The sequence below is a fragment of the Paramisgurnus dabryanus genome, chromosome 12, assembly GCF_030506205.2.
Source record: "Paramisgurnus dabryanus chromosome 12, PD_genome_1.1, whole genome shotgun sequence".
Taxonomy (NCBI): Eukaryota; Metazoa; Chordata; class Actinopteri; order Cypriniformes; family Cobitidae; genus Paramisgurnus; species Paramisgurnus dabryanus.
Window position 1 is genome coordinate 34,088,484 of NC_133348.1, and position 14,794 is coordinate 34,103,277.

The following is a 14,794-nucleotide window of genomic DNA, read 5'->3' on the forward strand; positions in this document are numbered from 1 at the left end:
CTCGGCTGTCATGGCTGACAATTTGGTTCCTCTCGACAAAACTTTGGATTACCTCAAGCGATGTGCGGAGTAAAAACATTTTTGAAATGGTAACTTAGATTTAGTTTAATTGCTAAACTACAAGTGAACGAAATTTCAATGAATTTGAACGACACGCAAGGGTTGTTTTACCACCCGCAAAATGGAAAACAATGGGACAAAATAAGGTGATGATTTTCGAGATTCAAATGGCCCGTATTTTGTTATTCTTGAACCCATAGACATGGTCTTGGTGTCATTGTGGTTTGTTCCAAGTTCTATTTGAACAACTAGTTTTAGCATTTAACCATGTTTAAAATGTTTGTCACATACCTAAATTGTTCACAACAGAATTTACTTTCTCATTCATTTCGTCAAATTGCAAATATCTAAGTACATCTTTGCAAATGATTGAGTACAGGTAGCCTACATCTAGCACAGTTTCCAAAGGGAATAGATCTTGTTGATCTAAACTGATTGTTGATTCTCAGTCTAATGGTTGTTCGCTCTAAAATGTGTTCCATTTTTACATGGAGGTCTATGGGAATTGGCTCCCTTTTGGAGCCAGCCTCTAGCGGCCAGTCCACGAATTGCAGTTTAAGTCACTTCCGTATCGGCTTCATCAGAGAGTTCGTACGGTTGCCCCTCGGTTTTGACACATGAGTGAACTGTTTTGGGAGAGGTATGAGCTTTTGCAAGTAACCCAGTATCACGAAATTGCGTGACTATTTCACGCATGGACCAGCGTGACAATGTCACGCTTTGCCGCGTTTGAGCGTGAGCATGTCACGCTTTCTCTTTGTGTCACTGTCACGTATTGGTTACTCAACTTTTTTGTCCTAATTTCTTACCATTGTCGCTTCGGTTTAGGGTTAGATTTACATAAAATGACACCCTTACCTAAACGAACTCTAACCCCAACGTCAGGTGACAATTGGTTAAAGTTTAGAAAATATAAAAGAATAAGTATTGTATCTTTTTTTTATATAAACCAATACTTAAAGTGACAAATACTTAAAGTGACATATAACACAAGCACCAAATCTAACCCTAAACCGAAGCGATATGGTTTGAAAATAGGACAAAAAAGTTGAGTAACCAATACGTGACAGTGACACAAACAGAAAAGCGTGACATGCTCACGCTCAAACGCGGCAAAGCGTGACATTGTCACGCTGGTCCATGCGTGAAATAGTCACGCATTTTCGTGATATAGGGTTGGCTATAGTGTTGTGCTGAACTGTAAGACTGTTTTGCCAAATTATCTTAAATGAAAATTTAATTTCTGTTTCAAGAAATGAGCCAAAGCAATTGATAAAAACTGTAACGTAAAAAGCACTTTTAGCATCAAAACCTGTCACACTATCAAAATCATTAATGGCCAGATTTACTAACAGCTTGTGCCTGCGCAAACCATCATTTTGATGTTATAAAGACTGAACACGCAATGGATAATTGGCTCTGAAAAGGTAATATCTTTGCGAATGACCTTATTGCATATCGATTTGTAGAAGTTTTCCTTTCAGACGCAACATTAATGGGAGGAGAGTATTTAAATTTAGTTAGGTGGCTGCCGTTGACTTAATGCGAAGTTAATCACATCATGTATGTAGCCCGTCATGTGTGGTTTATAATTTCAAAATATGTGTTCTGCATGTCGATTGATCCTATGTGCATCACGTGTCTTGTCAAAATAAGTGCCTGCTGCAGATGCGTCTAAAGGGTTTATGATAAAAGAGATGCTCGCGTTTGCCAGATACTCGCAAACGATATTTTGTGAACATGTGCGTCTCTTTAAAAGCGGTGTAATGTTAATTTATACCAACTCCTCTCTAGTCAAGTAAGTGGAAATTATTCATGTTGTTTAACCTTAAACATTGAAGTGCAACAAGGATTTTTTTTACAGTGTAGGACAAATATGACAGAGTTTGCTGTGACAGTCAGTGTTCAGATTCATCTAAAAAATTACTATAGCCTTTCTATAATGAGCCTTTGCAGAAGCATGATTTGTCTATTAAGTATTAAAGGTCACTGCTATCGAATCACAACACACTAAACAAACTACACAATCAGAACTCGTTACGTATTTCTAAAGGAGGGACTTGATAGAACAAGGAAGACATCAACCCGTTTGTAGGACAGTGAAAACAGCACTATACAGATAAGGAAATTATGTGGAAAATACCATGTATTTTACATGTGAAACATAAACACATGTTATATTGCGCACTGTAAACACAATCAAAGCTTCAAAAACACAGAAAGAACTGGAGCTTTAAAGCTATGGTCTACGATTTCAAAGATTGTTCATTATTAATAACCTTGTTCAGATGCTGGTTACAGTTCTACAGTAAAATCCTAACAATATGAAGAGAAAAAAGAATGAAAAAAATCCATTCACTCTATTGGGTGTACAGCAGCAGAGAAGTTGACCAATGTAAGTTGTCCGGCCGGACAGCTTACATTGGTCGACTGCTCTCATCCAATCCCCGCTCCACTTGAAACTCCACCTTGCGCTCGCGTCTCCACCCCGTAGAACCCCACCCCGCCCGCGACATGAAATTTCTGAAAGTGTATGGAAGCTAGCAGAGTAGCAACAGCTCAAAAATGGAGAAAAAACAAATCGACAGCAGCAAGCTGTGGTGTGAGGTGTTACGTAAATATCTTTATATCAGTCTGACAACATGCTCATGCTGCCGGTCGGCATTGGAATGTTAGCCGTTTAGCATCGCGTATCACGAGTCAAAGTAATTATGTTTATTAAAGTGCTTGAATTTCAATAGGCCTAGCGGGTTTCTGTTTCGAGCTGATCGGAATTTGAACAAGATGCACTGTGTGCTGCTATAACAATTACTCAAAACCTTAGCAATACTAACTTATAATTATTGTGCAATTAATATGCGCTAGGCAGCACTTTTGACCAGGGGAAACGAGGCTCAGGAGGGGAAACGTATGCCAAACGTTGTTGTGAAAGTAAATAACGTCAATCAGTCATAATTGTAAGTGTTTATTCCTTCAAGGCTTTATGTGTTTACTGCTCGGTAAATCTTTGTTCCAATGTTTACTAACGGTGATCACAGTGCCATTGTTTGTCTCAAGATACACACCAGTAAAGTCTTTTCCCAAGGCATGTTTTAAACAGTTGCGTAAACATCTCAGTTTAATAAAGCTCTGGTCCTGGTTTGTCTGTGAAACCAGGCCTTAGAGTATAATCAGCAACAAGTAGTTTCAATAATTCCTTAAAGGTCACATTCTTTCTAATCCCATTTTTTAAACCCTAGTTTATTGTCTAATGTTGCTATAATAGCATAAATAATACCTGTAAAATGCCGGTTTGTACTACAGCCCTCTACTTTCTGCTTTAATGACGTCAGTAGCCATTTCTCAATGTCAAGGAAGGATCCACAGAAGCCATAATTTCGAGCATGCTACGTCATTGACATCCGTCGGAGGACTGTTCCAATGTCGAGGATCTTCAGAATTTCAACCAAGGACTGAGTCTTTCATTAGAAAAATATCCCATATACAGGAAACAATGCATATGTGTATCATTCGCGCTCTCAAATCACCCACAATCCTATGCACGCAGTGCTGAAAGCACACTTTTTTACTGACGTAATGACACACGACGTGCACTTGCTACATGTAGCCTGTTCCATTTACGTGTTCTCCTAATGCTAAAGAGGAGCCTCGCCTAGCCTCTGAAGGAAGTGACTTGAAAGGACCAGTCCTGCCAAGGAAGTATCCTTGACTTTGAGAAACACATAGGGTGCTTTTCAATTCTTATTTGTGCATCCTCGTTTCCTTTCCTTGCTTCCTTTCCTTAGAGACCAGACGGAGGAGACCAAATATTAAATCCTCTTTCCTGAGTCAGAATTCATATCCTTACTACATTAAAATAAAGACATTCTTAAAAGTCCTGTAAAATCAATATGTGTGTCTAAACCAATGATAATTTATATAGATCAGTGGTTCATACATAAATATTAAATATACTGTCTGAAATGAGTCTACATTTACAGTAATTTATGATTAATAGCAAGATTTATTTGTGTTTAATGACGTGACAATGTGAAGGGGGATGAGATTTATATGTGTGTCAAGTTTAGTTGATAAAACACTTCTGCATAGGGGTATCCTCGCTCATGATTCCTCAGAAAGCCTTCTAACTCCTCATTCCTCGCCTCCTCGCGGTGCAATTAAAGAATTGAGATGTCCTACATGATGGCGGAGCTCGTTCAGTTTCCGGGTCGTAGGACGTAGGAACCATATTGAGAAGCACCCATAGTAGAACAGTTTTTTTACTTAACTCCGCCCACAGGAATACATCTATCGCCAGCTAAGCTAACGATAAGTTAAAACCACATTAAGGGGCAGTTTCCAGGACAGGATTTATCCTAGTCCCAAAAATGCATGTTTCTGCTGCTTTAATTTAACAAAATCTTGATGTATCTTAACATATATCAGTGCCATTGTTTCGTCCTAAGATGCACACAAGTATTGTTTTTTTTAAAGCTCCACTGTGTAAGAACTACTCCCATCTAGCGGTGAAAGTCTATATGACAAGCAACTGAATAATACTTTCTAGCCCCCCCATTCGGAACGCGTTTTAACTCGTACGGTGGCCCGGCCGTGTCATGCCAAGGTTAACATGGCTTCCAGTAGCTACAAAGCAAAAGCAATGAGAAAAAATGAACAATTTGCAATGTCCTTTGCCTGTGATCCATCAAAGCACACAGATTTATGTTTAACATGAAAAAAGTCTTATTGTCATGATATGTCCGCTTAAAATCACATACAAAAAGCAACCATGACGGGTTTAAATGGACGCGAATTAATATTATGTCAAAGTACAATGCTTATGTTTTAAGTAAACGTTACATGTCCGTGTATATGTAAGAGCTTTCTCTCATATTGGTGAAAAAAGATCGCGCAACTTTCACACGCTTGTAAAATGAAACGAAATACGCGCAGATCAGACGCTTTTATCAGAGTATTATGTCAGACATTATGTCAGAGTACAATGCTTATGTTTTAAGTAAACGTTACATGTCCGTGTATATGTAAGAGCTTTCTCTCATATTGGTGAAAAAAGATCGCACAACTTTCACACGCTTATAAAATGAAACGAAAGACGCGCAGAGCAGACGCTTTTATCAATGAAAGGCTAAAAATAGCGCTGTCACCGTGTGTTTGTGCTAGAGGTCAGAAAAGATGATCTCAGTACCTCAGATTACATAAATGGGCAGAGAGACGGCGTGTGTCTGTTTGAACACATGAAACCACATGCATGTTTACACTAACAAGTGTTATGCATAATCATGCTAAAGTTATCCAAGGAACTATAAAACTTCAAGTTTACAACATGGACTGTATCGATGTAAACGAATATGCTGAATTACCTGTGGAGAAGATAGAAAGTGCAACTTCAGTGTCCCTTGAGCTCCCTCTTGGAAAACTAACTCCAATAGTGACTTTGGTCTTGATGTTTTTCCTGTCACGTTGTCGTTTAAAATCCCCGTTTCGCATCCTTGGCGATTTGTTTTAATGTCCTCGAGAATATGTCTTCAACAGGCTTTCAAATCAAAGCATTAGATCGCAGGTTCATCACGGTGTGCGGTTGTTGTAAAATCCGAAGGATTCAGCTACGCAACGCAGGTCACAGGCTGGATACGTCATCAAGCCTGGTTTATTTAAATCAACTGAGCATTACATTCGCAAGTCATACGCATATTACATCAATTTACAATTAACTAAGAATAATTGTCAGCTTTATAATTGTTAATATTCTGAAATAAGACTGTCTTGATGACGTATACCGCCTACACATGCAACCTCCGAAGGCTTCAGCTATCGGACAGCATGAGTGTAGAGTGAAAGCGCGAAAGGCGGAGCTTGAATTTCAGGATTGTCCCTCGTCGGCGAATGTATTTCAAAGATGGAGGCACAACATGGATTCAGCCAGAGAGCGCTTCGACGGTATGCATTTTAAATAGCAGATTCTACACTTACGAGAATACTTTCATTAGTGGGTGGGAAGTAATTACACATGAATGAGCACATACTTTTGAAAGAAAACATGGGTTTTTGTTAAGAATTAACTCAATAAAGTACACAGTAGAGCTTTAAGGTATTTTTGTAAAAACTACTTAAATGTCTTAATATAACTAAGATCTAGTCCTGGAATAATCTAAATCCTGTCAAAGTACCTGCCCCTAAGGGGCGGCTTCCTGGACAGGGCTTATCCTAGTCACAGACTAAAATGCATGTTTGAGCAGCTTTAATTTAAAAACACCTTGTCAGGTTTGGTTTTAACATATTTTGTTGGCATTTTGTCTTAAGATAAACACAGTGTTTTTTGTAAGTTATGTTTGTAAAACTTCTTAACCCTCTGGGGTCTGACTATTTTAGGACAGAGGCGCTGACATGCTCTTACATTTTGTCTTTTCAGTTGCTTTAAAACAATGACAAGTGTCTCATAACACTGTGTTCAGCACAAACTGGGGTACAATATTATGTGAGACATGTACGTACATGTTTGTATTTGAGAGAAAAAGGTTTGCGTTGTTTTTGAAAATGTTTAAGTCACTGATATAAGTCCACAAAACCCATTAACATGTTTTAACAAGACTTTTCTAAACAGAATCTAGTAGTCTAGAGTTTTTCTTTAAAATTGTGAAAATCATTCTGCCTACTCAATCACAAAACAATATATTGATTTAGAAATTTTAAGACACTTTGTTTAGAGGGGCCGTATGCAAGAAGGATTGATAGCTGAGAAACAAAAGGCTCGCATAATGAGCTACATAATGAGCCTTTAGGCAGGAATTTGAGAGAGAACTACAGTAAAGAATGTGAGGAGGACAAATAGATGTATACATGTGTTACCAACCAGAGCGGGCCACTAATGCGCCTCCGGACGTTCCACCTCGAGGAGATCCCCAAAAGCACCCCAATGACAAAGCACGAAACCAGATAAGTACTATTAAAACAAACTTTATTTAAATTAAAACCAGACTGGGACGGGGAAAGGGAGAATTTAAAATAACTCTGGTGTGTTCCTCTCTTCTGCAGGGGAGGAGAGGGCCAAAAGAAAAAGGACGGAGCTCCTTCGTCCTGAGGTAAGTATCGTTTCTTCCCAGGGGTCTTAATCCTTGTTTCTCCTTTTCGCTTTAGTTGAACGCGTGGCACCCTGCTCTGATCCTGGAGGCAGAAAGGAAACAATTAATGGATGTAGGAATGCGGGGCAACTGCCTGCTCCGCTGCGGGGTCAATTTCGTGGCTTCCCAAGCTGTACTATGTCTCGCTCCTGCGAATGACCGTAGTGTAATCAGGTAAGTATAAACGGGAATTCCTTCGTGTCCGTAACTTCCTCTTCTGTTTGTTTGTACACAGGGTGCCTGGACGACTTGGCTCGGTCCGCGGTCTGTTAGCTCCCACGCTTGTCTCGGAAGCCTGCTACAGTCACACACAAGAGACAGGTTAGAGAAAATCTCACTGTATTACCGTGCCTTCCTCCGGCATTGGTAGGGTTTTAGCTCAACTCTAGGGTGGCTCTACGTTTCACTGGGCGTGCTGCTCTGTGTCCACAAGACATTTTGGGTAGGTACAGTTTTAGCTCTGGCTCTAGTGTGGCTCTGCGGTTACTCAGGGGCAGTACAGGCAAGTATGGGAAGCTGAGCTCTCTCGTTCACGCTCAAAGGCAGTACAGGTAGGTATTACAACATGGGTGAAAGAATCTATACATCACCTAACCCTGGTCCACGGTGAGAGAGTACAGTCGTTGCCCACTTCCACACGATTGCTGCTGGCCGTCACGGCCTGTGCTGTCCGGAGAGATGGAGGGAAATGTGAATGGGACTGTAAGATGAAGTCCGTAACAGACCCATCAGCTCCTTTTCCTCTCCAAGGCCAGGGCAACACCTAAAATCGATGGAACAGACGGCAGAGCCCCTTCTCCACACAGGATTTGTACACAACAGTTAACTATGCGCTCACAATTTCTCTACTTCCTTTAATTCCACCATGATCTCTTCCACAGCACATCGATACTGTACTCACACGATCTCCTTCGTTGCTTGGACACACAGGTGGGGGGAGTTACGAAGGTAAGTCCACGATGGTGACCACACCACAGCAGCTCCACGACAACCCCACAGTGACTGGCTTGACCTGGGAGCGGTATGAGCGACAAGGACACGGCACAACACTGCAAATACTTCAGGTGCACACACGTCAATAATTCACTCACCCACGGCAATCCACACTCTTTAGTGACAGAAAAGGCCCATACCTCCACACTGGGTCAAGTACTCCACTGGGGAAAGACGTTACAGTTGCTGCCACAGGCGATTTGTGTAGCTGACATGAGTCCCCACACAGCGGTCCAGATGCTCTGCAACCTGTTGGCTAGCCCACCGGCTTCGTTCTCCACGGTGGGGCAACTATATGACAACACACTCCACACAACAGTTTACGGTCTGTTCTTCAAATGTCTCAGTGAATGTAAATAATTGCTTGTACTCATGATCTGATAACATGCATCTCTCTTCCTCTGTATACGTCCGTCCTCTTCTCGCGGCTCTCCAAGGCCGCTTGACCCTAGGGTATCTCAGCCAAAGATCGTGCAACACAATGGCCTTCCATATACATGCACACACACATGTAAGAAAGTACTCCTTAATAGTTCGTCCTCTGCCCAACCTGCTTCAGTGACTCATCTCTCTGCTTTCTCTCCTCCAACAGATTCTCACTTCGGTTCCTGATCATCCGCTTTGCCACATAAACACACCGCTCTGCCACACGCCCGCTCTGCCACACGCCCGCTCTGCCACACGCCCGCTCTGCCACACGCCCGCTCTGCCACACGCCCGCTCTGCCACACGCCCGCTCCGACATCCACAGGAAACAATGGATCAAACAATGAACAAATGCCTTGTGCTGCATGCTCTATTTATACTTCCTGTTTCCCGTGAACCATCCAGTCAGCGTTCACCACCTCAGCGTGCACACCTGTCGCTTGTTTCCACTAATTCCGTTGCCCGGGGTCAGAGGCGTCATGCCCATTCAAACTGAGGAAAATTGATTCAGTTTTTCAAAGCAGTTCCAAACACCACACACGCTGGCGACCCCTGCTGGTCAAAAGAGTGTAAAAGCAAATATGTCCAAACATTTTAAACTTGTTTTTACAAAATAATAGCAAGATTTTTATTAAAATATGTTTAAAAAAATATTTAACTTAACTAAGAGATAGTTAAAAGTGTATTATGTGTTTTTAGTTTTATTTGGGGCAAACAAATCACTACCCTTTTAATTATGCACATTTTTTTCATTAAATCTGTCTATAAACAAAAAGTAGACAAAATGGTAGTGTTATTAGTCAGATCGTATAAATGTTTTATGAACTTGCATAATAAAACTGACCCGAGTTCACCTAAACAAATTAGACACTGGTCATTTGTGATCAACTTCCCCTAGTGGTGAACCATCGGATTTTCGAAACAGTTATGACGTAATGAAGCCTCGTTTGCTAAAATCACGTGACTTGGGCCAGTTTGAAACACGCTCCGAACCACTGATTCGAAACAAAAGATTCGTAAATGTTTCGAAGCCTCATGAAGCAGTGCTTCGAAAACGACCATCACTATGTATGCACACATTTCTGTAAGCTGTGCACACTGTGCCCCCTTAAAAAAAATTGGTGCATGACGCCCCTGCCCGGGGTTACTTTTCTTCTCGGCACTTTGGTTCCGCCCCTATAGTCACTCGTGACACATTTTTGTTTGTGGTTTATTAAGAAGTAAAAAATATAATCAAAATAGAATTGACAGTCAGTGCGACATTTTCAGTTTTTTTTTTAAACAAACCCTATTCAAAAACTTAACTTAAACCAAGAAACTGATATACAACAGAGCTGCTCATGTGGCTCATGTTACCATATAACTTTATATCCAAAAAGTGTGAATATGTTTTTCCACTTCATGGTTTTGTACTGATGAGAGGGATGCAGACCTGTAAGAGAGTTTTTAACAGCTGTTAGCATAAATTGTCCACAGAAATACCCTTACATACATAACTGATGGGCAAATATCACTGATAGCACTACAATCAGATAAACTATCATGTACATAAACCAAATTCAGAACATCTCAGATAAACATCGGTTAGTTTTTCGATTATAAAGCTGTTTCCAGATGACGTTTTTTTCAGATGCCCATCGCCTGATCATCTAGTCTCTGTTTTTAACGCGTTTCTGTAAGCGCGTATAAACTTTAAAAACACATCACATATGGCAACCATATGCGCGAGCTCGCGTCTCCGCCTAAACAATGCGGCTCTCATAAAAAAAAAGGTGTCGCATGTAAGCGCATTGTATGGAATTGCGTTGCATGAAAACAATATATGGAATCATATTACAGCACACACTTAAAAGATCCTGCAGTGCAGCCTCACTGAAAGTTTCCATGAAGGATACGAAAGTTAATTACTGTGTCTAAGACTGTACAGCATGTAACAAGTACTCGCGCATGTGCGGGCACCCGTGACAGACTACGGAATATAGTTTTATGTCACCATGCACTCAGTTGATTGTACAGATGGTTCTATGCAGCCCGGGTAAAGTCAACACATCACTCAGAACCGCGAGGAGACGTGCTGGTGCGGAGTTAAAATTAAACCCTGCGAAGATGAGAGACAAAGAGAGCGAGAGAACTTTTAGCCTACATTAACACCAACAACATTTTAGATGAGAATAAAGGTTTCAGACATCAGTGCCAAGTTAAGGAAAACCGGTTAAAGATGAGAAACGTGTAAAGGATACAAATATGTAGATTGCCCTGCCACTCACCTCATTACAGTATGCTATCTGGATATAACTTATTGTATATGTATGTATCTTATGCCTAGAATTAGTTAAGGGGTTGTATGATTCTTTGTTTCATAATAACTGCCTATTCTAAAAGTTTCATCAATTGTGCATATGACATGTGCAGCAACTGCATAGAGTTAAGTCTATTAAGTATTTTTCAGTAATGCAGTTATTTTGGAAAAAAAATTATAATTGCATTGCAGGCTGATTTAAGGTGTGCCTCTTACAATTTTCAGTCAGGGGCTACAGTGCTCCTAATAACAAAAAGTTAGTCTGGAGCCCTGAATGACTAGAGTTCAATATAATATAAAAATATAATATAATGTATATTTTTTTTTTGGGGGGGGGGCACTTGAAATTTGGTCACCCTGGAACACTTCACTGTGTTAATTTGGGCCTGCCAGTCAGTCTGCACAGCACTGACTGAACTCGAGTACACCCATGTCAAATACCTCCACACAATGTCATTGCTATAGAAACCAATGCAGCTATTCCATGAAGCGCTACAGGACACAAAAATCGGATCTGAACAGTTGTGATACACAAGCCGTTTCTCAATGTCAAGGAAGGATCCTCGGAAGCCAGAATTTCGAGGATGCTACGTCATCGACGTCCGTCAAAGGACTGTTCCAATGTCGAGGATCCTTGAAATTTCAGCCAAGGACTGAGTCCTTCGTTCGAGAAATATCCCATATACAGGAAAGGATGAATATGCGTATCCTTCGCGCTCTTCACACGCTGAAATCACCCACAATCCTATGCGCGCAGCACCGAAAGCACACCTTTCAATCACGCAATGACGTGCACTTGCTAGCCTGTTCCATTAAACGTCTTCTCCGAATGCTTAAGAGGAGCCTCGCCTAGCCTCTGAAGGAAGTGACTTGTAAGGACTAGTCCTGCCAAGGAAGTATCCTTGACATTGAGAAACGGCTTCTGTGTTTCCCGAATTTTGTTTTTGGGTTTATTGATGGTAACAGATGTAAAATGTTATACTACCATAACATTTAAAAAATGCATTGATGTTAATAACCACCTGGTGCAGTATGACCTATTTTGAGGTATTTGGATGGCAATTTTTGGTCCTTTTTTGAGCATGACTGCCCCAATTGGGCTTAAGTTCATGTGTAATTGTTTGGAATTTGCATTAAAAAGAAACATACATTCCTATACATTATGGGTCTGTTTCCTGGACAGGGATTAGACTAGTCCTAGACTAAAAAAAAGAGAGAGCGGTCCAAACTGAAAACAACTTGCACTGACATATCTTAAAATTCATCAGTGTCCTTTGTTTTGCCTTAAAATGCACACAAGTAATGTTTTAAGTAAGGCATGTTTGTCAAAACTAGATATATTACCAAATTAAAATGAGGCCTAGTACTGTCTTAAGCTAATCCGTGTCTGGGAAACCATCACATAAAGCTGAGTGAAGATCTTTAATTTTGGGTAAACTTTTTTTAACTCAACAACCCTGGAGAATCATTAATCTTGTTAAAAGGGGGTGGAGACAGTTTAATTGTTTGCTCTTTAAAAAGGCAAAACAGTGTTTAAACAAGTATTCTGAGAATATCAAAGTCTGGATCGCAATGGGGCTGGTAGCTTGGGAAAGTGTGGGATTTTTGCTGCTCCTAGCAGTAGAATTGTCTGTGGAACAGTGGTCAGTACTTCAGAAAGGCCAGGACTCATTAAGCTTTCAGCAACAGCCACCAGTTCTGTTATCTCAGCTAGCCCAGAAACCATCACGATTCGAGCAGCAGCCACCAGATTTTGTACCTTCGCAAGCTCAGAAACCATCACGATTCCAACAACAGCCACCAGTTTTTGTACCTCAGCAAGCTTTTCAAAGCCCTCAAGGAGCAGGTTCTTTTCAGCCTCAAAAACCTGGATTTGCACCCGGAATGCTAGATCCTGCCAGTACTCAGTCCAAGCAGCTAATGCAGGCTCCTGTAGCACCTTTGACCTGGCAGTTTCCCCACATGCCAGAAGAGCCCCGACAGCCAGCAGTACCTTTTCAGCTACGGATACCCAGCCCTCCTGATAGTGTAGCAGCACAATGTGCAGAGAACTTTGTCCATGTGGAGGTTAAAAAAGACTTCTATGGAAATGGCCACTTGGCAGATCCCTCATCCATTACTTTAGGAGGCTGTGCAGCTGTAGGGGAAGATCCTAATTCTCATGTGCTTATCTTTCAATACGAGCTCCACACATGTGGTAGTTCTTTGACGGTGAGTGGATGCTTTTCAGTCTACTGACTGCATGTGAAGTTTTGTATCTGGTAATGGTTTCATTATTGCTTTTTTCAGATGACTGCTGATGAGTTGGTGTACACATTCAATCTACTCTACACTCCCGGGCCTCTAGGTGGAACTCCCATTGTGAGAGCTGATGCAGCTGCTGTTGCAATTCACTGTCATTATCCAAGGTAATTCTTCACCTTGCAGTCATTTAAGCATTGTCCATTTAAATACTCCAGATTATTATTTTTTTTTTTTTGTAGGTTGCAGAATGTAAGCAGTAACGTGTTGATGCCTGCTGCAGTTCCTTTTGCTGCTACCATAGTTTCAGAGGAAGTGCTGGTGTTCTCCCTTAAGCTCATGACTGGTAATGATCTTTCTTTCCTGGTCTGGATCTAAAATGGGATTTGCCAATATGCTTTTCTTTGTAGATGATTGGATGTTTGAGAGGCCAGTCAACCAGTATTTTCTTGGCCAGTTCATGAACTTTGAAGCTTCTGTGAAGCAGTACAACCATGTTCCCCTGCGTGTATTCATTGATGGCTGTGTGGCTACTGCAGTCCCTGATGTGAACTCTGTTCCAAGATATTCCTTTATTGAGAACCATGGGTGAGTAGCGTTCATTTTCTTGGTGTCAAATGCACAAGAGAAGGATGACCGTGTTTCCTCTTTAGGTGCCTGGTTGATGCCAAGCTTACAGGCTCTCCTTCCCATTACATGCACCGAGTTTTGAATGACAAGCTGCAGTTTCAGTTGGAGGCTTTCAAATTCCAGCAAGCGGGTAACAGCTCGGTATGTCAAATGAAATGGAACTTTAGTCTTTGTATCCTGAGAGAATAAGTTTAGTTTAATACAAGCTGTTTTATTTCTAGGTCTACATTACATGTGCTTTGAAGGCTCTCTTGGCTTCAACTCCTACAAATCCAGAGAGCAAAGCTTGCTCATTTGCCAATGGGTATGTCCAGACTTGAGTGTCCACACAATTGCTTGTTTGTGCTGAATAATACTTTCACACTCTTTACAGATGGACTTCTGCAGATGAAAATGACGACGTGTGTGCGTGCTGTGACTCCATATGTGGCTTGACTAGGAAAGGAAGAGCAGTATATGATTCTGGTAAGTGTGCAGTCCTGCAGCTCTTCAGGTACCCCATCAAAATGCCTTTTAACTAGACACTTGCAATTTGTCTTTCCAGGCCTGGTTTCTGAAGGCGAGGCAACCATTGGCCCCATTGTAATCTCAGACTGAAGTAGTGTGGTGTAAGGAATGAGCAATAAAACCTTGAAATGGACACTGACTTGTGTTTTATTTATCATGACCTGTGCTGGACATGCATAGATTCCTTTAATTTAATCTTTATTTAACTTGCAAATAATGGTTTTAACATTTGGCCTCTGGGGCCCTAGTAAACTCTGATATTGGCAGCAGAAGTTCCATATGTGCAAGTCCATTTTTGTGAGTCAAGGTACTGCTTTATCAAGGCAGTCAAAACTTGGGGCAAGTCCATGTCAAGTCATACAAATGTTTGCTTTAACGCAACTATTGTAGCTTAACCTATATAAAAAATTACTTTGAGTTTTATTTGCAACTCAAAAATGGCTTTATGCCTTTCTACTTGAAAGCTGAACATATACAACAGTTGTTTACGACTGTATTAGCCAGAGTTGCTAGTTTAACC

The 14,794-nt window shown here is 41.0% G+C and overlaps 1 protein-coding gene across 1 annotated transcript; it reads left to right on the forward strand.

The window, feature by feature from the left end:
• Nucleotides 1-12,456: 12,456 nt before the first annotated feature.
• Nucleotides 12,457-14,401, forward strand: LOC135750066 (zona pellucida sperm-binding protein 3-like). The gene is made up of 8 exons (XM_065268844.1): nt 12,457-13,107; nt 13,186-13,304; nt 13,380-13,483; nt 13,548-13,725; nt 13,791-13,908; nt 13,989-14,071; nt 14,141-14,232; nt 14,312-14,401. Exons 1-8 carry the CDS (start codon nt 12,469-12,471, stop codon nt 14,362-14,364), a joined length of 1,386 nt encoding a protein of 461 aa, XP_065124916.1. The 5' UTR covers nt 12,457-12,468; the 3' UTR covers nt 14,365-14,401.
• The last annotated feature ends 393 nt before the right edge of the window (nt 14,402-14,794 follow it).

Excerpts from the sequence above, each read along its gene's own strand:
- LOC135750066 (XM_065268844.1), top strand. The coding sequence starts at position 12,469 with ATGGGGCTGGTAGCTTGGGAAAGTGTGGGATTTTTGCTGCTCCTAGCA. Across the intron at positions 13,305-13,379 it reads ATTCACTGTCATTATCCAAG|GTTGCAGAATGTAAGCAGTA; the intron begins GTAATTCTTCAC and ends TTTTTTTTGTAG. Across the intron at positions 13,909-13,988 it reads AGCAAGCGGGTAACAGCTCG|GTCTACATTACATGTGCTTT; the intron begins GTATGTCAAATG and ends TTTTATTTCTAG.